At 39.7% G+C, this 26,470-nt stretch overlaps 1 protein-coding gene across 1 annotated transcript in view; it reads right to left on the bottom strand.

Moving 5' to 3' along the window:
- ATP8B4 (ATPase phospholipid transporting 8B4 (putative)) overlaps positions 1 to 26,470 on the bottom strand; it is a 264,877-nt gene that overhangs the window by 8,814 nt on the left and 229,593 nt on the right. Inside the window, exons 24-25 of the mRNA XM_025390477.1 lie at positions 11,247 to 11,330; positions 8,216 to 8,461 (exon numbers count right to left, since the gene is read on the bottom strand). Of these exons, the coding sequence (XP_025246262.1) occupies positions 8,216 to 8,461; positions 11,247 to 11,330 (330 nt within the window). The remainder of the gene's footprint in view (positions 1 to 8,215; positions 8,462 to 11,246; positions 11,331 to 26,470) is intronic.

The raw sequence follows: 26,470 nt of genomic DNA on the forward strand, positions 1-26,470 counted from the left end.
TTTTTTTTTGAGACGGAGTCTTGCTCTGTCCCCCAGGCTGGAGTGCAATGGCGCGATCTCGGCTCACTGCAAGCTCCGCCTCCTGGGTTTACGCCATTCTCCTGCCTCAGCCTCCCGAGTAGCTGGGACTACAGGCGCCCGCCACCTCGCCCGGCTAGTTTTTTGTGTTTTTAGTAGAGACGGGGTTTCACCGTGTTAGCCAGGATGGTCTCGATCTCCTGACCTTGTGATCCGCCCGCCTCGGCCTCCCAAAGTGCTGGGATTACAGGCTTGAGCCACCGCGCCCGGCCGGCTTATAATTTTTAAGTTACTTTCCAAATGCCTCTCAAAACTTTTCTATTGGAAAAAAAATTGTTTCTGTAATGGGCAAGTGCAACATGTTATACTCAGTAAGTAAATGTTCACAATACCATTTTTACATATGCATGATCTTTTTTACACCAATATCCCAATTCATTTTGATGATCCTTTCTCTTCAATTACTCAACTTATAACAAAGAAAATTCTTCAGCCTTATTTTGGCATAAAATTCAGAAACTGGGATTCACGATGGCCTGGGAACATGGTCATGAGCTCTTCTTCCTTCTAGTAACTTACTGCGGCAGCTCAGCTGAAAGAGTGGTCTGCTATTGGAGAATCAAGGACGCCACTGGTAAATAGGAACACCTGAGTTCTTCAGAGAATTAAAAAAGTATGTTCTGGTATCATTATTTGCATCTCATAGGGCCCAAGTGATCCAGGTCCAAGTGAAGGTTTGCATTTCTTGTAGTTTGTTGCAAGACCAAAGATTTCTCATCTGTCTGAGGCGGCCCTACCTGCTTAGTAAATAAATCCCTCTCAGCATGCTGAGAGATACTTTCTCTTCCCACTTGTAATTTACTGTCCCTTAAAATGTGTCCCCATTAAAATTATGCTGGCAGCCTTTAATGTAAACTACAGGGTTTATAAAAGTACAGCCTTTCCTCTCCTCAGGAGGTCTGAAAACAGCCCTGCCTCCCATGCCTCAGCAAAGACATGCCTGCTTTCCAGTTCATTTGGCTGCCAAGACATTTCACCAAAATCTCCAACTTTACCTTCCACCACCTGTTAGTTTAACATTCTCAAGAGACAACGATAGCCTGATCTGTGTGGGTAAGAGTAGGCGAAGAAAAATTACAACCCATTTAAAAGGATTCAGCTGAAAAAGCAAGAATAGGTGGCTCCTATTGAAGCAGAACTAATAGAAGAGACAGACAAGCACGGTAACAACAAAATATAATAAGACCCCTTAAGAAGATGGAATTAGGTCTCAGAAAAAAATCTGAAAGAAAAACACACTATTTCTGAATTTAAAAATTCAACAGCAAAACTAAAGAATAGTCAATGAATAGAACTAAATTAACATTCTGGACAAAACAATACAAATAATATCTTACAATAGAGAACAAAAACTTGGAGACATGGAAACCATTTGCAAAAAGATATGAGACATGAAGAGCAGATTCATAGATCTCAGATCTATGACCCCAATATACAAATAATGGCATTTTAGAAAGAGAAAAAGGAATCAATGGAAAAGTAACAATCAAAGAAATGACAGCAGAAAACGGCTCTGTGATAACAAATAGCATAGACTTTCAGATTGACAGGGTCCTTTAGGTCCTATCCAAAGTAATGAAAGAAGATTCTGGTGACATAATTTTTTATGCAGAGAAGGAAAAAGAATCAACCTAACATCAAACTGTCACAGTGAAAAAGAAGGGTAAGTAAGATAAAAACATTGCCAAAACTGTTTAATTGAAGAAGCATAAGGAAAGGTTTAGAACAGGATAGTGAGACATTTGATGAAGGATAGAATTTCATATTATCTGTGGAATTCCATTCTGCCATCATGGAAAGATATATATATTTAAGTAACTATGAAAATAAAGAGAAATCACTAGTAAAATAAGAATATAATAGTAAAACTTGTAAATTATTCATTAGAAATGGGATTTTTTGTTGTTGTTGAGATGGAGTCTCGCTCTTGTCGCCAATGGCATGATCTCGGCTCACAGCAGCCTCTGCCTCCTGGGTTCAAGTGATTTTCCTGCCTCAGCCTCCTGAGTAGCTGGGACTACAGGCAGGCGCCACCATGCCTGGCTAATTTTTTTGTATTTTTAGTAGAGACAGGGTTTGCCATGTTGGCCAGTCTGGTCTTGAACTCTTGACCTCAGGTAATCCGCCCACCTCAGCCTCACAAAGTGCTAGGATTACAGGCGTGAGCCACTGAGCCTGGCCAGAAATGGGATATTTTAAAACCATAATTAATGCATACAAGTATGAAAGAGTAAAAAAAAAAATTGAAAAGCAGAATTAAAAGTAATCATAAAATAATATAGCCTGATGAAATACAGGTTATTACAATAAAAATGAGTAGCTTAAACATTCTTATCAAGGAAGACTGATAGAATGAGATAAGAAATAAATGGAAATGAAGAAATTGGCCCAGATTATGTATCGGGCAAATGTAAACTAAAAAAAGCAAGAGAAGAAAACTAATATAAAAATACAAAACTTAAGAATCTTTTATTATGAAAAAAGATAAAAGCTACAAAGAAAAATAATCAGATACCATTTAATACAGATACAATAATGATCAGAAACCATTATGTGGCAAAGAATATAGCTTAAATTATATGAGGTAAAAATCTCTTTGAAACATAAGGAAAACTTAATAGGAATCATAATCACAATGGCAAACTTTAATACGCTTTTCTCAGCATTTGACAGACCTGATGGCAAAGGTGATGGCTCTTCTGGAAGTCTGTGGCCAACCTGTTGGCAGCCCACCCTCAGTGTGATGACAACCAAACTGTAAGGTGTGATAACAGCGGCATTTCCACGGAAGATACCCCATATGTTTTAATAAACCTCTTTTTTCGCTTAAATTTTTAAAGTGTCTGTCATTTGGAACTACTATCTTTTTGGGAAAGTATTATGGCAATATTTATGAAAATGTTAAATGTACACACACTCTGACCTAGCAGTGAAAACAGCAAAATACCATTCTTTATCCAGCAGATTGGTAAAAATTAGGAGTTCTAACCCCAGAAGTCTCATTTCTAGGAATTTATCTGACAGTATATAAAATATATGCACTAATAGATGCATTGTAGCATTGCTTCAATAACAAAAACATATAGAAACATCTTGTATGTTTATCAATAGATGGTAAATAATTATACATTCATATTATGAATTTATGTGCAGCTATTAAAACAATTAAGATAGATCTGAATGTGTTGATTTGGAAAGCTGACCAGAATATCTAGTTAAGCGAGAAAAGCATATTACAGAACAATATACATAATTTTTATCCCCTTTTGTTAAATATGTGTGTATGCATCGTCTCAAAGTACAGAAAAAGTATGGAAGGATTTAAGCTATGGTCATCATAGTAGTTAAAGAAGGGAAGGAAAGGAAGATGGTTCATCTTATTTTAAACACTTTTGTACTCTTTGGAATGTTTAAAAGAGCATTTTATAATTCAAATAAGTGAAAAATACTTTTTTTAAAAACAATAGAGACTACTTAAAGTTGGCCTGTAGCATCAGCAGGACATAAGATTTATGACTGTAATTACAGACCGTGGAAATTTCATGGGGTTGTTACCACAATGAAAAGTCAAGCTTAAACAGTGAGGAAAGGATATTAATGCTGCTGTCAAAGTGAGCTTATTTACAGAATTCCTGTAAGTTATTATTCTATATATTAAAGACTACAGTTTTTGATTGAAGCCAAAATTGCCTAGCTTCCATGGTTACAAACATTTACATACTTGGGTCTAAGAACTGTATGGTAAAACAGACATTTTCAGGGTTTCCTAGAAATAAAAACAACTGATAATCTTTTCCAAATAATTAGACTAAAATGACAGAAACTGGGAGTCTATATATTCCTCACGTTGAAACTTTGCCATTGAAAGAAACATCTATGTGCTTGTCACCTATTAACAGTTTGTCTCCCATGTTAGCCAAGGCTGATACTGGTATCCTAGGTGTTCCCACATGAATGAGAGAGGTGGGGACTGTGAATTCCCTGTACTGACTATGTGACTGGGGAGGCCACAGCTTCTACTTCTCTTTACAAAGAAGGGAGGTTCACATAGCTTTGGAGCTGGGCATCTGGAGTCAGAAGACCTCTGTTCAAATCCTGGCCTACCATTTTTTGTATGACTTGGTTGCTAAGTCGATTTTCTCAATGGTGGTAACAGTACTTACATTTCATAAGACCATAAAGATAATTAAATGAGATAATGGGATTATCCCAGTATCTGGCACAGTATCCAGTATTTCCTTTATGTTCAGTGTAAGGTTTGTTCTCATATTTCTTGAAAATTTTGTGTTTTAACCAGTCTCACTGTAGACCTTGTTCCAGATAACACTGGAATTAGACAGAACTGGGTTCTAGTACTGGCTCTGGGACTTACTGTGTGACCTCAGGCAAGTCATTTAACCTCTCTGAACTTTCTCTATAAAAGGGATTCATAATATTTACTGCGTAATGGCATCGTGAGTAGTAAGTATAATGCATGGTATCACTCATGGTGGTGATGATGATAGAGGTCTCTGACAGCTGCCATCAAGGACAGGCCTGCTTTGGTCATCTAGGTTAACATAGAGTTGAGGGATAGGTGGGCAACACAACCAAATGACCACTAAATTCAATGTGGGATTCTGGATTGGATCCTGGAAGAGAAAAGAGTAATTAATGGAAAAACTAGAGAAATCTGAATCAAATCTGTAGCCCAGTTAATAATATTATGCCAATGCTAATTTCATAGTTTTAACAAATGCACCATGGTGAGGTAAGATGTTAACATTAACATCAGAGAAAAGCTACATGAGGGTATGCAGGAAGTGTCTTTGCAGTATCTGCAACTTTTCTATAAATTTAAAATTATTTAAATTACTAAATATTATTAAATATTAAATTATTTACATTTAAAATGATTCCAAAATTAAAAATTGTTTTTAAGAAATTACTCCTGTTTGAACAAGATGCATTTGTTGTTATTTCCCAGGCAACAAAATGTTATCCATGTTTTAATTATAAAATAATTCAAAGTAATACTCTAAATCAGGGAAGGGCTGCTGAGAAGGGTAATTTGCACCTTTCAGCTGAAAATGATACAATCTATTTGGAAAGTCATGTGTCAAGTGCCTTAAACTTCCTTATGTCTTCTAGCCCAGAATTCCCACCTTTAAGGAGATAACCTTAGAAAATAACTAGAGGATCATGCTGAGAATTATGTACTATATGAAACTTTGCCATTGTATAACTTGCCATAGTGAAATGTAGAAGCAATCTAACAGCAACATGGTTGAATAAATGATGGCACATTCATATGGTGTAATACTATAGCCATTAAAAGGGATATTTCAAAGAATATTTTATAAATAAGATAAATGCTTGTGACACAAAGTGAAAAAATAAGACATAAAATTTATATACATATAATCTGATTTCCATTTTTTTATGCTAACCCTGATTTGTGTTTATGTGTGAATTTTAATTTTTCTCTGCATGTTTATACTTTTCCTGAATTTCCTGCAATGTATTCCTTTTATAATGAGATTAAAAGGATTTTGTGCTTTTAGGGCAGAGGCACCACAGGTGCATGCATGGCCTAAGTTCCTGCTTGGCTGCAGGAGGTGTGGCGACCACAGCACATGCCACCTTCTGAGGCCATGCGGTACTTGACCCTCCCGGCACTGCCTTGCTTTTGAAGGCATCTAAAATCTCTCATTTTTTCCCACACCACATTTCACAGCTGGGTCATTCTGCTGAACTCAGCACAGGAGGACTCTCTCTCTCAGACTGGTTGGAAACTTTGGACACATTTGAAAACTGTCAACACAGTCTGTAAACACATCAGTTATAATGATTCTTTCCTAGGAACTTGACACACCCAGATGAACTCTCTTGTTATGACAGGAGAGAATTTCCTCTCAACATCTCCCTCATTTATTCAATACTCAAGAAATATCCATTGTGTGTCTGTCACACTAACAGGTGATGTACTCAGCTCTGGGTATACAGTGATTAATAAACATTTCCACTGCTTTCATGAAGGTTACGCTCTACGAGGTAGAAAGACATTAAACGAGGGAACACACAACTAAATTTGTACTTACAAGGGGAAGTGACAACTATGAGATACAATAATTGATTTCTATTCCACTAGAGAAAATAAAGGGGCCTTAGTTTAAATGGATTAACAGAGGCCCCTCTGAAGAAATGACATGTGAGGGAAACTAAGGGAAGAATGTTCCAGGCAGGAAAGTGCAAAGCCATAAGGCAAGCAAGAGACTTGTGAATTCCAGGAGCAGAATAAAACCCAGTGTGGCTGGGGCGTTGTGAGTAATGGGATTGGAGGGATGGCTAGGACCACCATTGTCTTTGAGGAGATGGAAGGCAGAGAATAGATTTTGAAGAGACAAATGGCCATTAAGGTATGAAGCAAATGGATTTGGAAATCCTCTTGCAAAACATCCTGAATGAGGGGCCAATGGTTACTTTGAGCCTAAGTGTGAATCCCCTCTGAAAAAGCATGCATATCATTCTATATCATTCTTATAAAACTTGGATAATCAAGGGTGAGAAATTTCAAAAGTTTATCTTAAAAACTTCAAGCAACAAGAAGTCACTTGAAGCTTTTAAAATAAGCTTTTGAAATTCTGTAATTTTTTTGTGACTAAACAACGTTTTTAAAATATGAGAGTTTCTGTGGGTTCTCAACTTGTGAGAAAGTAGAAATGTAATTTCAACATTCAACTGGAATAAGAACTGTATGATTTATGAGAAAAACAGTTTCTAAACATAAAGTTAATATAAAAACATGGCACTGGCACTACTGTAATGGCACGTAAAACAAATTATGGGCAAGCAAAAAGAAAAAAGAGAAAAAGATGCATGGGCATAACAGCAGGCTTTTTCTAAAATTAGAAAGATTAAGTTAACCAAAAATTGTAGGGTTAATTGTGAACACCAGTTTCTCACACACAAACACACACACACGCACGCATACATGCACACACACATACACACAAACATTTAATGCTTGTTACATGTCATACCTACAATGACTCTTCCAGGTAATTCATTATCCTTACTTATAAACAGATCATGTAAAGAATGATTTCTATTTGCTTTTTCTTCAGATAGTGGCCTTTTATTTCAGTTACTACCTTTCAAATAATCTCTTGGAGTACCAAGGAACAGGCCTGATCCAGAGGTGAATCAGCTATTACCACTAAAAAGATGTCCCCGTACACCCCACCATGGTCCTCTCTATGGAAGGATAATCCAGAGAATCAGAAATGTACCCTCATGACAAAGAGAAGATCACCTAATTATTAACAGTTTGCTCAGTAATCAAAAGACAACAAAATAAAACAGAGGTCGCATAGCTTGCTGTACCTACTCAGAGCTACAGATTGTAATAGAGGAAAAGTTTTTCTAACTATGTGTGGTGATGCACACCTATAATCTCAGCTACTTGAGAGGCCAAGCTGAGGAATTGCTTATGCCCAAGAGTTCCAGACAAGCTTGGGCGACATAGCAAGACCTCCTCTCAAGAAATAAAAATAGAAGCTTTTGTGAACTCTAACTCATTATCTAATGGCATTGACCACCATTCACATTAAAAAGGAAATAGAGACACAACTCAAGATGGAAGAAAGTCAATGGAGCCTCAAAAAATCATCCCCACCAGAAGAGCTCCTCTGAGTGTGAGATTCGGATACGCCACAGACATAGCATTGAACCTCTTGAATAACTCCATAGAAATGTATTGCCAAACCTTAGATCTCACTTTAAAACCTGGCAGTTATTACGCCTTAAAGAAATCATGGGAAAGTTTCTCTTTCTGTTACTGGAATTTTTTTTCTTCAAATACAAGAAGGAAATAATAGTATAATCATTTCTCTTTACATACAACGCACAACCCAAAGAAGGGATACATTGTGAGGTTTCTACTAACATGGAGGTTATAGACACCTAATGCTAATTCTCCTCATCTGGTAATTGATGTTCAAGCTTCCTGTTTTCATCTCAAAATGTGTACTTAAAAAGAAAACCCCAATATTAGGATTATTTCCCTCCAACAAGTAGACAAAATCAATCAACAATGAAATAGAATTTTTAAAGTTGTAAACCCATCATGTTAAGGTGCTTACACCAACAGCGTTACCTGCACACTGACCACAATGACCAAAGATGTGGCCATAGTAACTGCAAAGGACTGGTAATCAGCAATATGTTGCCCATCTTCTCCAGCCACGTTGTAAAAGGCCCCATAGGGGATGAAGAAAAGGGCTAATGAGGTGTAGATTCCATGTAACACGCAAATGAAAAATTTACGCTTGTTAAAAAGTAGATTCAGCTGTCCTGGTTCGTAGAGCTGGGGACAGTCCATGCTGTTCTGGTCACTCACATCCTGTAAACAGAGTGTAATTTCAGTGGAGAAGGATTAAAAAGAGTCAGAGAGGCCTTGTATTCCCTATCTTCAGAAATAGCAAATGCCTGTTTAAACATGTCCTAATATGCACTACTCACTGGGCCAGAACAGGACGTTATCTTGTTTGTATTCCCACATTAAACCAGAAGATAATAAAATGATCTCTACTTTACAGAGAAGGAGCTTTAGTCTCCAAGAGAGATTCATGAGAGGTCACACAGCTCGTAAGTAGCAGGACCAGGGTTTGATTTGAGCCTAGCTATTTGGCTTCAAATTGAAGTTTCTTTCCTACACTCTCCTGCAGGCTGTCAGAAGCATTCATGCTCCCAGAATTCCAGCACATCATGAGCAGCCAATGGGCCCCAGAAGTTAATTGCCAAGGTAGTGAGTGGTAGTGACCAGGAGATGACAGCAGAGAGCTGTGGAGTCAGAACGGTCAAATCAGAGCTCATGACTTTGGAGGGAAGTGTGCAGGAAGAAGAGAGCAGAGAAAAGGGGAAACTGCATTTGGGATTCCAGGTGAGAAGGAGGCTGGGATGAGGATCCTACCCAGTGAGAATTTTAACAGCAGCTACCAGGTGTTCAGGACAAAGAAATAATATAGACAGAATGAGAAGGTTTGACACCAACCAGGTCCCAAGAGAAACTAAATGCTTCTCAAACCCAATACACAAATCGCCTGGGAAACAGATTGTGATTCAATAGGGCTGAGGGCCCAAGACTGCATTTCCAGCCATCTCCAAAGTAATGCTGATAACCACAGTGAGCACCAGAGCCAAATGCCAGAAAACCACCAGGAACATCAGAGGACCACAGGTGGAGGAGAAGTGGCAAAGTGGAAGCAACACAGGTGGTGAACTATTGTGGGAGAAGAACATTCCCCTTCCTGCTTGTGGGATGGCCCAGGTCTCTCCAGAGTCCCATGGAAAAACACTGGCATATTCTCTTTAGAAAGTCCTGTTTCAAGATGCTTTTGGATGCTTGTTCCCCTAGTTCAGTGACTGAGGGTTACGTGCGCAGGCTTTGAAACAAGACAGTCATGAGCTCAATCCCTGGTAGCGGGTTTAGCTGGTGTGTTATCTTAAACCTGTTACTTAATCCACCCGAGCCTTGGTTTCCTCATGCCCAGAAATGCAAACACCACCACCTCCCTCATGGAACTATCGCCATGATTAAACCAGTATGTAAAGTATTTAGTAGAGTTCTTGCCACATCACAAGTAATGAATATGCCAGATGCTTCTATAAATAATTAATAAAATAATGATAATAACAATAGCAATAATGTAGCAACCTCAAAGTTAGGAGGCCTGGTTCTAGGTTTAGCTGTGTCGCTTATTGGCTGTGTGGCTTTAGGGAAATGACCCTCCAAGGCTTGGTATCTGCCTTAAAAAATGAGCAGATCTGTTGACGATTGCTGAGGCCTGTCTGGCATAGCATTCCACAATCCTGTGATCTGTTTAAGGGCCGAGGTTGACAAAGCAGGAAAGGAGAGGAGCAGACACTCAACTTGATGGTAATAGGAAGCCTTATTATATTTTTTTTTTGAATTGCACAACCACCATCTTTTCCCAGAAACTGCTTTATTTTTATTATTTTATTCCACATTCTGGGCAGCTACAAAGCTCCAAGAAAAGAAACACTTGTAAACATGGGCACTGAGAAATGAATGTGCTTAATCCTTTACATCTAAGGTCTGCAGAAGTTCATTACTTTTTGTATAATTCCACAAAATATGCCTTTCGCAAACTGCCCTTTTCACGTATGAGAAGAGAGACTACAACTGACTACAAAGCCAGCCGAATGGGAGACTGGAGTGAGCTCATAATGTGAAGATTTATATTTTGCAATAGACAGCTTTGGGCCAGAAAATGAAGCCTAGCAAACAGGTCTAACAACAGCCTGGAGAAAATCTGGTCTCCTTAAAAATACTTTTTTAAAAAAACAAAAATCCTTTTTAAAAATAAGACACTCTAATTGTGCCACGGAAATTCCACTGGCTAGTCTTTCACTTCCCCACAGGCAGCCAGAGTTTTTCCCCTTCCCAGGAAGTCCCTTCCAAGGCTCTGAGTATGCCAAGGATCTACCATTTTTGTGATTGATTCTCTCCTTTCTCCCCACTCAAGCACTTTGATGCTGGGACAAAAGAAATCCATGCTTTTTCTTTCCATGGCTATGGGGCTTCTCGTCCTCCTCTCCCACTGGCAGACTGCTCTTCTAGTCTGTGGCTCCTTTCTGAGCTGTGTGTGACAAGGAAGTCTCACTGCAGATGTTAGCCCCCTGTGTTCCAACCTAGCTCCATGATATTCTATCCTTGCATGGTTCTTTATAAGCTCTCAGAGGCTAAGGCAGCATTTCCCTGTGTGTGAACCACACACACTAGTTCTAAGACATATTAATTGATAGGTGCTATATGAAAGCAAAAAAAAGTAAAGTACAGTCATAGAAGTTTGGGAAATGCTGGGTTAAAATGAAGTTAAAGAGATTACTTTGTACAGGACTTCTACAGCCTTTAGAACAATATATGGGGTACGAATCTCTAAGAGGAGAGTAACCAACTTTTATCAAATTATGCTTTCAGGGAAGCTAGGGTTCAAGGGTGAGGAAGGCACAGTGGACCTGAAAGCATTTGTGATCCATACAAAAGCAACTAAAACAACTGCATTCCTAAGGCTTCTACTTAGAATTGTGTCTTCTACTTAGAACCCACAAAAAACCAAAAGGCATAAAAGAGAAACTAAGTTATAAAGATGGAAAAAACCTACCTGGTCAAAAATCCCCATGGCTAAAACAGGCAGTGATGTGTAAACAATGTTAAAAAGGGTGATGAACCACTGGTCATAAACAGTCTGAAAAGAAATATAACATATAAATGAGAAAGACCATCCATAGTAGTGAGAATATTCACGTTTAAGTCGTGAAAATATCCACCTTTAGGTTAAATAACCAGGTTTTCTGAGGTAAGTGGGAGTTGACTTTTGGAATCAGACAAATATGAGTTCTCTCCTGGACCTGCCTCTTATCAGCTCTGCTGCCTTAATGGGATACTAGATCTCTCTAAATAGCAATTTCATTATCTCTAAAGTGGTGTATACCCTTCCTGCAGCATGGCAGTGAGGACAATAATACATGCAGTACCCCTAACATAGTGCGGGACACGTATGAGCCCCCTGACCTTGTGGTGGGTTGCTATTTCATTCTCCAGGCTTTCAGTGGCTTGTAATGAGTCCAATTATCTGACCTAAGTGGTAAACAAAGGATTCACTAAAATCTTCAGAGATAAATATAGTAATGAGCCTGTTATTTCTATCCTGTTTTAAAATGGAGAGGTTTTTGCGGGGGAGTGGTTTAAAGTAAGATGGGCATGAAGCTACATGCTCACTATACTGGGCATAAACAAGCAAAACAATAAAAATATCCCCTCACACCTTTGTAGAGTAATTACACAAGAATTCCCTGCATGGGCCTCACTAAAAGTCAATGAGGCATGTGGAGCAGGCATATATCCCCATTTTGCCAGTGAGTACACACAGATGTGGAAACAGAACCTTTCCGTTACAGAGCTTATTACGGACAAAAGCAAAAATTAAAATCCAGGTCTTCAGCTGCTAACCAATGCCCCTTTTACCACTCCATCATTCATTCACTTATTCATTCATTCAATATTTACTGATAAACTGCTATGTGCTAAGCATTAGGTTCTAGTCAATTCAGCATGATCAATCAAATAAAAATTCCTCACGAAATGTACATTCTAATGCAAAGGGAAGGGAAAGACAATAAACAAGATCAAATTTACAGAGAGCAGGAGGACTGTGTGAGTAAATTAGTTAGAAAGTAGTAAGTGCTAGAGAGGAAAGGGGATAGGGAATGTGGGAGGGCTGTAATTGTAATACAGGGACTGGAGAAAGTCTCACTGAGAAGTGAATTTGAGATAAGATCTGAAGGAAATGGGCCTAACATGCAGCTTTCTGAAACAGCTGGAAATGCTGGGACATCCAGCATTCCATACTGCAAGTAGGCCCCATGAAACAATCCTAAGGCAAGAAAGCATCCACTGCGCTCAGAGAACAGCAAGGTGGGCTGTTTGGGTAGAGCAGAGTGACCTGTAGGAAGAATAATGGATGTCAGGAGGTAAGAAGAACAATCCTATGTAACTAAACATGGCTTATTACCTAAGAGAAAGTAGAAGACATCAGAGGACTTTAAGCAAAAGAGCAACCTGGTCTTATTTACATTTTAACAGGATCACTCTGGATGCTATGCCAAGAAGCAACTGAAGAGAGAGGTGGAAGTGGGAAAGCTTAACACTCAGAGTAACCATTTCTAATAACGAATTTTAAGTTCTGTGCATGGTAACTCCCCTTTGTTACTCTCTGATTCCTATTTTCATCATCTGGTCTAAACCCAGCTGTAAGGATTTAGAAAGAGGGACTATATCCAATGACATGCTGATAAATGTTTAACAAGAGACTACAAAAAAAAAAAAAAAAAAAAAAAAAAAAAAAAAAAAAAAAAAAAAAAACCCTTGATTTGTAGCGTTTGCCAATTTCCATGGTGTAAATATTCCTCCATGACTGATTTCAAGCAGTGATGCCACTGAATGTGGAGTTGAGACATATTCACCATTATACAGTATTTATACAATACAGACCCAATATAATCTCAAGAGCATAAATAGTAAAACATGGGAAAATAATTAGGAAGGGATTCATTTTGAGTATATTAACTGTCTTTTGTTTTTAATATAACTTAAATTGTACATTTACATAATATAACTTTTAATAATGGCTGTATTTAACCACTGGCTCACAAAATTCATGAAGATTTAACAATCAGCTCTTGTGAATCAGTATGGGCCAGTTCCAAGATACCACAGCCTAGGTCCATGCCGGGAGCAAAGTGGTACAAGACAGCAGAAGCCACCTGAAGGATAATGCACTCAACGTGGCATGAGAGAACTTGCAGAAGGGCAGGGCAGTAGTCCACTAGTCACGCAACCATGAGAACAGACTGGAAAAGCTGGCTGGCACTCCCTGGAACCCCCCTGGGTATTTAGCAGAGGTATCTGAAAGAAGCCTGAATTTATCGTACATGATAGGGGGCACGTACCATAATAATTGATTCATACCAAACCTCCTGCTGAAGATAACGAAAAAAGTTGAGAAAAAACAAAAGCATCTTCATCAAAGTATCATGAACTAACAAGGCAGTGGGGAATGACTGGTCAAGATCAAAAAGAGAATTAGAACTTAATAACTATCTCAAGGCCTAGGATAATGCTATTCTTCTCCAGACTCTATATTTATTTCCTTATACCAGCTGTTGAGGATAGAATGAAGGCCTGATATTTCCTGGGTTAGCCAACTATCCTGCTATGACAGAGTCTGTGACCTCACTGCTGGGAGGCTGCCTTTGGGTCCCAGCCCGGAGTAGGAAGGGTTTCATCATGATCTCTACCCTTGATGGGCACTGAACCTTCTCCCTTCAGCCCAGGAAACTACTGAAGGCACAGCTCAGTCTGTGAATTGCCCCCTGTAGATAATCAACACTCCCAAGGTACATGGTTCAGAGCAGTGTGACCCTACAGGGTCCCAGCCCAGAGCAGCAGTTGTGACAGGGTCCCAGTATCCAATTCCTATCTATCCTCAAGAGTCTACCAAAACTTCAGCTCAGCCTCTGTATCTCCCTTCTGATGAGTGAATGTGTCCAACCCTACTTCTAGATACATATGTTCACAAATGTCTATCTTGGTGCAGCAGGATACACATAAAAATACTCATAGCAGCTACTGGTTGTAATAGTCCCCAAACATCAAGTATGGGATAAAGATATTATCACCTATCGATACAACAGAATACTGTAGAATAATGAAAAGCAAAGAATTATAACTATATCCAAAAACATAAATGAATAAAAACTACACATAATATTGAGCAAAAGAAGCCAGATACAAAGGTATAATTGCATTTAAATACAGTGCGAAAGTATGAAAATCTACTCCTATGTTTTTCTGGAACTCCTAATCATATAGTAAAATTATAAAACAGAAGAAACGTGACTATAAGATGGCAGGGTAATGGTCACCTCTAGAGGATTGGAAAAGAGGTCTCAAGGAAAAACCGGGGAGCTCTTGAGTGTTTGGAAATGTTATATTTATCGCAGTGGATCATGGTACATGGGTGCTCATTTCATAACAATTTAAGCTGATATTTACATACTTTTTAATATATTTGTTAAACTTTGCAAATAATAAAAAAATTAAAAATTAAACATGTGACCTTATTTTATAGTTATAGCCCAGTGAGACTTCAGAAAGTAGGAAGATACCAAAAATCCTGATGCCCAGGCCACACCCCAGGCCAGTTAAATCAGTATCTCTGGGAGAAGGATCTAAGTTTTGGTCATTTTAAATTTTTCCCAGGTAATTCCAATGTGACACCAAGTTTGGGAATTACACTCACTCTCTTTTTTTTTTTTTTTTAAATCAGAGCAGCTGACACAAATCTTCAACCCGTTGATGATGGCATCTGACAGTTTCAGCTATTAAGAAGAGAGAAAGAATCTGAGAAATTATGGCATACTCAACTGTGGACAGCTGAGTCTGGCATAGTGCGCCCTCATCATCACAAACAGGCTCACATTACAAGCTACACTTATTCGACAACTATCAGCATTTGTCAACTGGCACCCAGATTTGAAGCCTCATTTCACAACTGGAGCAAGAGAGGACAGGAAGGAAAAATCAGAGTAAGGTTTCAACGAGTTTCTGCAAATTCTCAGAAATCAGTGTCACAATAACAAAAAGAAAAAAAATAGCTGATATTTACTAAACATCTACTTTGTGCCATTTTAAGTGCTTTACATATAGCGTCTCATTAAATTTTAACAACCCCATGAGGTAGGAACTGTTAACAGTTCTCAGTTTATAAATGGGAAAACTGAGGGCTATCAAGGTTAGGAGATGGCTCAATGCCATACCTTAAATGCAAAGGTTTTCTCCAGGATGTGCTTATTTCACATTGCATGCCTGTATCAAAATATCTCATGTACCTAATAAATACATACACCTACTATGTACCCACAATTTTTTAATTATATTTTTAAAAACCCAAAGGGGAAAAAAAGGTTTTCCAAGTGTAGTTCAGAACCTTTTAGGGGATCCATAATGTCAAAACTATTTTCAGAATAATACAAAAAGTTATGTATTTACCCTTTCACCCCATTCTCTCATGAGTGTATATGATATGTGACATCACAGCTGGCTGAATGCAGGTGATATGAGAACCCAGGTGTTTTCTATTATGTTAACTAGTTTTACAAAAGTGTGAAACAATGGCATTCTTCCCATTAACTTGTTTTTGTTTCAGAAAATATAAGCATTTTTCTTAAAAATATGTTACTTTTGTAAACGTGTCATGGGTTCACCATTTTTTTAACAAATTAATAAAAGTGTTTAGATTTTTTTCTTCATTTTCATTCCTAAGATGATAAATATTGATAGTGGGGTCCTGAGATCACAAAGTTTGAGAACTGTCAGCCAAGCAAGTGTCAGAGCCAACTCCAAGCCTATGAACTTTAGTGCCCACAACATTGACCACTGCATGAAACCACCTCTCTCAATCAGTGGTGTCATTTGGAAAGTTTCCTTGGCCTGGCATGGTGGCTCATACCTGTAATCTCAACACTTTGGGGGGTCGAGGCTAGTGGGTCACTTGAGCTCAGGAGTTCAAGACCAGCCTTGGCAACATGGTGAAAACCTCTCTACCAAAAATACAAAAAATTGGCTGGTCGTGGTGGTGTGCACCTGTGGTCCTGGCTACTAGGGAGGCTGAGGCAGGAGAATCACTTGAATGTGGGAGGCAGAGCCTGCAGTGAGCCGAGATCATACCACTGCACTCTAGCCTGGGTGACAGAAGTGAAACCCTGTCTCCAAAAAAAAAAATAAGTTTTCTTGAAGGCTTTTTCCCTCACCTTGTCTAACATAATTGAGAGCATACAATAAACACAATTTTATATGCTGTTTTTTGGCATTTAAAACAGGGCTCCCCAACAGCCTTTAACAGTCCATAGCCTGTCACCACCTGCGGCACAATAGGTGAGCGGCAGGCAAGCCAGCCTGAGCTCCACCTCCTATCAGATGAGCAGCTGCATAAGATTCTCATAGGAGCACGAACCCTATTGTGAACTGTGCATGCCAGTTCTATGCCTGATGATCTGAGGTGGAACAGTCTCATCCCAAAACCATCCCCCGTCTGTGGAAAATTGTCTTCCATGAAACCATCCCCTGGTACCAAAAAGATTGGGGACCACTGATTTAAAATAACAACATTAGCATTGACCTGGCTTAAAACCCTCTAACGGCTTTCCATTTTACTTGGAATGAATCCAGACTCCCTATCCATCATGTCCTAAGAGCCCTTCCTGGTCCCCTGCCTGCCAGCCTCTTCAACTTCACCTCCCAACATTCTCACCCTCCCTCACCTAGCTGAGGCTTCGCTGATGGGCTTTCTCCAACTTAATCGGCTCATTCCTGCCTCAGGACATTTGCATTGGCTGTGCCCTCTGCCTGGAACACTTTAATCCCAAGGTATTCATATGGAAGTTTCCTCTGAACACTTGGGTCACAGTTCCAGTGTCACCTCACCCTCTCAATGAGACCTTTTACATTACCAAGTTCTTTCTTAACAATTCTGATATTATCTTACTGATTTCTTTCTTTATTATCTGTCTTCATCCCACTAGAATATAATCTCCATGAAAACAGAAATTTACTCACAACTACAATTTTAATGCCCAGAGCAGGATCTAGCCATTGGTAGATACTCTACAAATATTTGTTGACTATAGGTGCTCTATAAATACTTGTTGAATTAATTATTTTATAACTTTTTAGTAAATGCTACATATTTAACTTTTTACTAGGCATTTTCCCACAGATGCACCATAGATTCAAACTCAATATATCAAGACGAGAGCTCATCCTCATACTACCTTAACCAGTTGCCCCTCCTGGGTTTCCTATACCAGTATCTGATACCATCACATCCACCCCAGCATCCAAATCAGAAATCTGAGATTTCTCCCTCTCTCCAACACACCATATCAAATCACTCCCCAAATACCTGATGGCTTGTGTTCCTGCCCAAGCTATGCTTCACTTCTGGAACTTTCCTCCTGTTGTCCCCTCTGCTGGGATGCCCATCCTCTTACTTCTTATCTGCTTCAATATGTTTGATCCTGGAAGGGTCAGCATGGGATGGGGGGGTGAGGAGGTCTTCCAGGAAGACTTTCTGAGCCCTGGCCACTCCCTACCTCCGTGAGTGGCTTGCAGACCACTCATCGGTAGTTCCATGATGCCCCCATACCTCACTGCTTCTTAACTACTGACTTACAATTATTTATATGCTGGTTCCCAGCCCCGTCTCATGAGACTGCGAGCTACTTGAGAGCGGGTAATCTAACTGACCTATGGGGGCCAAGAACCAAACTCAGCACCTGCTCAATAAAAGGAAGCTGGTGTCTTAAGGGTAAAGGAGTCAGCAGACAGCTGTGTGGACTTGAGTAGGATACTGAATCTCTTTGAGTCTTGGTTTCCTCAGCTATATAATCAGGATTACAGGGAGGCTGTGAGTATTCGATGAAATGAGGTAAATGCCCCTACAGCACCTGAAAGACAGTGCTCAATAAGTGAGCACCATATGATGGAAGGAAGAAAGGAGGGAGGACAGGGGGAGCATGCAAGGATCCAAGCTTCAAGCGATGTGTTTAATGAGTAAATAAAAAGGTACATTTTCATGCTAATTATGTTTTTACAAAAATAGAATTCTTTATTGAGACAATTAACCATAGATATTTATTTCTATAATAAACTATGGTAGCCATGAGATCAGTATAACATCAGAACAAGATTTAAAGAAAAATTAGTACCTTGGTACAATTACTTTCTTCATGAATACTTAATTATATCAATCACTGTTCACTCTAATTATGGTTTTTATCTCAGGATCTACCAAAATGTGTTAACCTGAGTCCTTTACCTTAGAAACCAAATTTGCCAGTTATGGGCATTGGCTTAGCACAGTTTAGACTTCAGGGTCTTTCACAGAAATTAAGGCTACAAGCAATATTTTTTTTTTTTTTTTTTGAGACGGAGTTTCGCTCTTTTGCCCAGGCTGGAGTGAAGTGGCATGATCTCAGCTCACTGCAACCTCCGCCCCCCGGGTTCAAGCAATTCTCCTGCCTCAGCCTCCCAAGTAGCTGGGATGACAGGCGCCTGCCACCATGACTGGCTAATTTTTGTATTTTTAGTAGAGACGGGGTTTCACCATGTGGCCAGGCTGGTCTTGAACTCCTGACCTCAGGTGATCCACTTGCCTCGGCCTCCCAAAGTGCTGGGATTACAAACATAAACCACTGCTCCTGGTCAAGCAATGTTTCTTCTACAACAGGTTTCTGTTCAAGAATCCTTGCAAGAGATCTGCAGCTACTCAAATAGCTATTCTAGTAAATGCCCCCCTTCTTCTTGCGGTCCTTAAATCCCCTTGGAAAAATTTTAAGTCCCCCTTCTGGTGACTAGGACTAGCTGAGAGGGGCACACGAGCCCCGATCAACCTCCCTGTTTCTCCCCTTCCGAGCATGCTCAGGCATTTTACCACCTCTTCTTCCTTCCCAACCCACCCAACACAGGTTGATCAGATGCCCTGAAGAGAGGGGAGGATGGGGGTTGAGGGGTGAGGATTCTTTTCAGATTTCTAGGCTGACACTCTGATTTTGGGTGACTCAAATTGTTTCTGTGAAAGGAGTCCCACAAAAAAATCTTTTCCCTAGGGCACCTGTACTCACAGGGGAAGCCACGCCACCTCTGCCTCCGAAATATTTGTTCCCTATCTCCAATATTCTGAACAAGAGAGAAAAGCCATGCTACTACAAGATGTCACAGGTCTGTTTAAAATCCTATAAGTGTCTCTTCACAGATCAGAAAAAAAAAAGAGGGAGGAGAGTTCATTTTTCCAACTTCACTGTTTTTCTATTTAAGGAAAGCTTCTCCTTGCTCCCTTCTTTATGGGAGCAATTTATCAGCCTTATCAACCATTTTATAAAGTTAAAAATACTCCAGCTACAAATTACAATCCAAAAACAGCTTGGAGAACACAAAACCTGTGATTTATAGAATGACACATTTAAATAAACCTTAATAAAGTTCTTAAACAGCTACAAAAGGCTTTCTGCTCTTTCTGCTCGACCACTGGCCGAGCTCCTTGTTCAAATAACAAGATGAACTTACTACCTCTTTGGAGATACGTATCCCCCTTTTCCTATGTGTTGCAGAGGAAACCTATCTAATGACCTTTTGGGGGCCTTAAAAAGCATTTGTCATTTAAAGAAAACACACTGTGGAATAAATATGAGGCGCTTAGCCTCAGCACATCTGTGATTGATTTGTGTAATTAGTAAAAACCAGCTCGCAGCATCCAGGAGGAGTGACCCAGGCCTGAACACTCGTCCAGTTCTGGACTTTCCCCAGAGCACATCTGGAAGGTGAGGGGGAGCAGAGCTGCCATGCCAGGTGGAGATGGGCTCACAGGTAACCAAATCCATGAAGTCATCAAAGCCTTAAGATTAGTCGCACTCTTTCATGTCACTTTCCAAACTTTTTGTTGTTTTATTATACTGTTTGACAGAACTAAAGTTTTTGCAGCCTTGACAAGATAATTGCTTCCATATCACAGTAGAATTGAAGAAAAAAAAAACCATACACAGCCCTGTATCTCACTGACAATGATAAATTGTTATCAGATAATATCATCTCACAAGTACACAGTACCAGTAGTTGCATAGTTTTGAGCATGAATTTTCTAAATAGGACCTCAACCAATTTTTTTTTTAATTTAGCTGTATCCTTGGTGGGGGACAGTTCCTCTTTATGAAAAGTCCTGAGGGCATAGGGTGCTTTTAAAATAAGTTACAGGTATAAATAGTGACTCCAAACCCACAGTGAACTCCACAAAACTCATATGGGTTTCAATAATAGATTGGGATAAGGCATGTCCTTAAAAGGCACCCATGATTCAGTTTAGAGACTTAGTCTCCTTTATCCAAATGTCTCTGGTCCAGAAATCTGGCTGGAAATCTCATTAGAACAAATTTAATTTAATTTGTTTCTCAGTGGCAGTTGAGTTGGAGCATTTGCCAGCAGAAGGTGTCCTCAAGCTTCCAGATGATTCTACAAAACAGTTTGCCTAGGGACAGGCCCGCCCCTCCCACAGCGCTAAGCTATGACACTCCGCACAAGACATGAAGTCTCTTTCAATAGAGGGCTCATTTCCTCCACATAGTCATATCGAACTGAGTGTTTCTGGATGTTTCTCCTTTAGATTCCAAATAAAGGAAACATTTGCTGATTAGGGGTTTAGGGAAGACAGTTTTTAAAAAAAAAAAAAAAAAGGATATAGCCATTAGCTTTTCCAAATTTATGACAACCCAAGAGGTCACTTATCATCAGGTAGAGTAGGCAGAGCACTGAAGTGCAAGCCAGAAGACTTGGTTCCGGTCCTAGCCTTGCCTACCGCTGATCCTCAGCTTCTGGGGGGCTCGGGCTCCTCCTCTGTAAAACGAGGGAATGGACTCAGTATCTCTGAAATTCTCTGCCAGAGTAAAGATTCTAGGTTTCAACAAGATACATACTTTTTGTTCTTTGTTCCCACTTCTTCTCCCAGGAAATTCCACCCAATATAGGAAACAAAAGGGAGTCTGGTCTGCGGGTTCTTTTCACTGTACATCCCAAGCCAATCATAACATAAGCAGCGTACTGAAGTTAACCAGAGGAAAGTCCATAAACCAACTACAACCCAGCCTACATCACATGACCATCCATCACAGATGTCCTAAGTGCCACCATCCCACAGGCAGTGATGCTCCCACCCATCCGCTCTCTTGAAGCCTTGCACACCACAGCTGGATTTGCCTACACATCTGCCCCAGCCCACCTACCAGGATGGGGCACTGGCTGGAATCTACTGGAGCTCTCATCAGAGAATAATTGCCTGGATAAAATCCACCAGGCACCAAAGACAGACTGATGTAGTAAAGAAATAGCACATGTCACTTCATTAAATAATTAAACTGGTGTTTTAGAAAGTCAACATTGTGTCTTAAAAAACACAATCTGTTTACATTTGGTCAGATGTTTTCAGCTGAATAAAGGATTACTTCCAAACAATCTGCTGAGAGATACAGGGAAGAATATTTAGGTGCTTATGAACGATGCTGGGATTTGACAGGGTTGGCCCCAAGACATGGCTTATCCATAGTAAATTTATTCCAAAAGAAACTTTTGGTAGAGAAATAAGAGAAAGGAGATTATGGGGTTATTCAACATTTGTTTCGCATTTATGGAAATAAAATCTTTCCCAGACTGTAGGTTCCTTGAGGGCAGGAACAGCATCCCTTTGATTCACTCTGTTGTTCCTTGCGGGGGGCATCAGTGGACCTGGTCCTAAACTGGCACCCAGTTTATTGTTGGTAAATGAACAAGCATTCAGACCATAGGTTCTGCATTGGAGAATATGTATGCAACTCTCACTGCTGTTGGGACTGGACAGAGAAAGTGACAGAAGATTGGGCCTACCCGGGAATGGCCTCTAAAGAGATGCCAGCTATTACCAACTCTGCCAGGCCTTGGAGTTGTGATTACTACTGGCTCCATTTCACTATGGAGCTTTCAATTCTGTTAAAGCAGTTTAGGAGAGGGGTGGCAGGGAGTGGGAAGACCTCAGACAGCTGACTTTCTTTAAAAGACTGGAAGTACGTAGCTATCTAAGGGGCTTTAAGGGCTAAGAAAGCCTCATCACCCGCCACATGGTGCAGGAGGCCAAAGCCACGTGTTGGGTGATCTTAACGGGGAGTGAGAGAGTATGATGGTGAAATTGTCCCCCATTCAAAAATTCTCATTCTCTGTAGACTAATGTTCTTACAAATATGTTGTTTTCTTTTCACTTGCCTCATTTACAGCATATTGTCCTTAGAAAAACAGGACTAAAAAAAGCCAAAACATTTTTCAGTTAAACCTGTTGCTAATCAGGCCCTTCCAGGGAAAAACAGGGAATGGAAAAGAGACAATGATCCCTGCCCATCCCAATTCCAAATCCAAGCCACCTGCACAGCCAGTCTTCAGTACCGCTAACATGCCAGGGCACTCCCATGTGGGGTGAGGCTGGGGAACACCGGAGTTTCCATCTTTATAGTGGTAGAACACCTGCTCTAGAACAGGCTTCTTGCTGTAGACAACACTGCTAAGTAAGCTCCCCCTTCAATGCCATGCAGTTTTTGAAAGGTATTTCTGAATGAGTTGGTGTTAAACACAATTTTAGAAATTAGAATATTTTAGCTAATTACAGGTCAGTGGGAAAGTGTATGAGGGGAGGGATGTCCTCCTTTTACTCCATTGTCTCACATCTTTCTGCAGATCAGGTCCCAAATCCCTGAAGGGAGCTAGAATTTCAGGCCTTCAGATCTCCACTTAATTTTTAAAATATTCACACACTTGCTTGCAGACTAATTGCGCTTAAGTCATCCCAGATCCTCCTAAGTCATCCTAGATCCTCACACATTTCTCCTTTCCCCATGCTCTCATATTACCTTTAAATACAAGTTGTTTTTTGTTTTGTTTTGTTTTGTTTTGTTCTGTTTTCATTTTTTGTTTTTTTGAGATGGAGTCTTGCTCCATCACCCAGACTGGAGTACAGTGGTGCGATCTTGGCTCACTGCAACCTCCACCTCCCAGGTTCAAGTGATTCTCCTGCCTCAGCCTCTTAAGTAGCTGGGATTACAGGCATGCTTCACCATGTCCGGCTATTTTTTGTATTTTTGGTAGAGACGAAGTTTCACTATGTTGGCTAGGCTGGTCTCAAACTCCTGACCTCAAGTGATCTGCCCACCTGGGCCTCCCAAAGTGCTAGGATTGCAGGCGTGAGCCACTGCACCCAACTAAATACAATATTTCTATTAGACTTATTTATGCACTTCTTTATTTCCCAATGAGAAAAACCAGTTCTAGGTGGGCAAGAGTTTGTCCTTTTCATTATTTTGTCCTTATAGCAAGCAAGACTTTCTATTAGCAAGTTGACAATGTCATGTGACTCACAGATGAGGAAGACAGAAACTATTAAATTAAAAACATCTTGGGCCAGGCACAGTAGCTCACGCCTGTAATCCCAGCATTTTGAGGGGCCGAGACGGGTGGATCACAAGGTCAGAAGACTGAGACTATCCTGGCCCACATGGTGAAACTCTGTCTCTACTTAAAAAATACAAAAATTAGTTGGGTGTGATGCCACGTGCCTGTAGTCCCAGCTACTCAGGAGGCTGAGGCAGGAGAATCGCTTGAACCCAGGAGGCGGAGGTTGCAGTGAGCCAAGATCGCACCACTGCACTCCAGGTTGGCAACAGAGCAAGACTCGTCTACCAAAAAAAAAAAAAATCTTAAATGTCTAGAGACTCAGAATAGTCAAATAATTTATAATCTGTGTTTCAGAATGTCATTAAGAAAAACAACATGTTTGAAGAATGTAAATCAAGAAAACTTTCTCAAAGTGTGACAAGTTGTGTTTTTAATAAGAAAGCTGTAAAAGAATATGATTTTAGTAGCATAAAAGTTGAGATATATTCACATATAAATATTTTTATAATATGAAAAAATACTTTGAGAATAATGGAAAAGACTTTGCAGAAGTTTAAATGTAAACCCTTACTTTGGTATATAAAACAGGGGTATTTTGTCCCTTGGACTAGAGTTAATTATTAAAGTGGAAGGTTTTGTAAAAGGAGAAACATAAATAGCCTGTTCCTATGGGGACAATATTCTTGGCATCATTTTGCTCTTTGTACGTCTTATTGTTTTCAAAACACTAGAACTGGGATAAATAGCAAGGCAATGTCAAGTTTTGAAATTGTTGCTATAGAAGCATCTATTCCAGAATTTCCCAAAGTGAGTTCCATATGGCACCTGTTCTACAGGACATTATATGTGTTGCTTATAAAAAGCAGCATTCCAGCCAGGCACGGTGGCTCACGCTTGTAATCACAGCACTTTGGGAGGCCAAGACAGGCAGATTACAAAGTCATGAGATCGAGACCATCCTGGCTAACACAGTGAAACCTCGTCTCTACTAAAAAAAAAAAAAAAAAAAAAAAAAAATTAGCCAGGCATGGTGGTGGGTGCCTGTAGTCCCAGCTAGTCCGGAGGCTGAGGCAGGAGAATGGCTTGAACCCGGGAGGCAGAGCTTGCAGTGAGCCGAGATCACACCACTGCACTCCAGCCTGGGCGACAGAGTGAGACTCTGTCTCAAAAACAAAAACAAAAACACACACACACAAAAGAAAAAGCAGCATTCCGTGCCAAATGAGTTTGGGTAATAATACCAAATCTCACTGACTCTAAAGCACGATTGATTGTTAGAAATACCATTATCAATGCCAAAATTCGACCAAATGGGGAATCTGACATTTCCATAAAGGTAGGGCAACAAAGAGCTACAACCTCAGTGTAAAAGAGAAATCTTCATGCAGAAAGGGACTGCAAGGAAACTAGCCTGTGTCAGCTTTGCACTAACTAAAGGGAGAGACAGAATCTCTCTTGAAAACATGGACCTCAAGCTGCTAATCACTAGAATCTGCAATCTGAATTCAAAAAATATATGGAAAGAGAAAGATCTCAGGCTGGCAGCAGTGCCCACAGGGAACTGGAAGAAGTCACACAAATGCTCTCTGGAAAACCTGACTTCAATCCAGATCAAAGGATATTGTAATATACTTTTGACTGTAAAGACATAGCCAAGTTTTAGAGATGTCAGATGTGAGAATACATATATATATGCATCCTGAAGTCAAATATAGTAGTGTTTCTTTACATTCAGACTTGTCAGAGCCTGCAATTCACAGACTAATGTGAATTGTAAATTTTTAAGCCTGAAGAGAGAAGATGGGGAGGTGAGAGTGGGAAGAAATAGAATTTACTGGACAGTAGAACTCCCAAATATTATTTAGAAAATATTGAACAAAGAACTGATACAGACTAAGAGGTGAAAACAACCCAAATGTCCATAGATGCATACATAGATAAACAAAATGTAGTATATACATGCAATGTAACGCAATTCAGCCTTAAAAAGAAGAAAAATACTGCCACATGCTACAACATGGATGAATCTTGAGGATATTATGCTAAATGCTAATGACAAAAGCATGTCACAAAAAGACAAATGCTATATGATTCCATTTATATGAGGTAATTAAAGTAGTAAAACTCATAGAAAAAGAAAGTCGAATGGTGGTTGCCAGGTACTAGGAGAAATGGAGAATTGTTATTCAGTGGACATAAAGTTACAGCTTTGCAGAATGAAAAAATTTTAGAGATCTGTTGCACAACAATGTATACCTACTTAGCACTACCGAACTCTACACTTAAAAATCGTTAAGTTGGTAAATTTTATGTTATGTGTTTTCTACCATAATTAAGCTAATATAGACCATGATTGTAAAACCTACTTCATATGGTTATTGTAACTATTGAGCTAATACAGGTAAAATATTTAGACAACGCCTGAAGCATAGTAAGTACTATTTAAATGTTAGCTATAATTATGACTTGTTTGTATCCCTACTTGTTAGTGTCAACAATATCATGATTCTACAAAGAAGCTGACCCCACAACATTGATGCCACTACATGGGTACTGTCACTGACTGGCTGTCCTCTCCAACAGGTGATAAGTAATTGCTACTTGTCACTCTCCTAGAAAGCCCATCTATTTCTCTGACAAGTATGGAAATAAAACCTTAAGCCTTCCACAACATGAATAGCTACTAAAATTTGTGAGATCACACTTCGCCATGCCCATCAAGAGCACACTTTTTAACATACCCAGGACATAAGGTCCGGGAGCCACCACGGCCTGACACATAGCAAAGGCTTAGTGAATATTTATTAA

This window comes from Theropithecus gelada, chromosome 7a (genome assembly GCF_003255815.1).
Source record: "Theropithecus gelada isolate Dixy chromosome 7a, Tgel_1.0, whole genome shotgun sequence".
Classification (NCBI taxonomy): domain Eukaryota; kingdom Metazoa; phylum Chordata; class Mammalia; order Primates; family Cercopithecidae; genus Theropithecus; species Theropithecus gelada.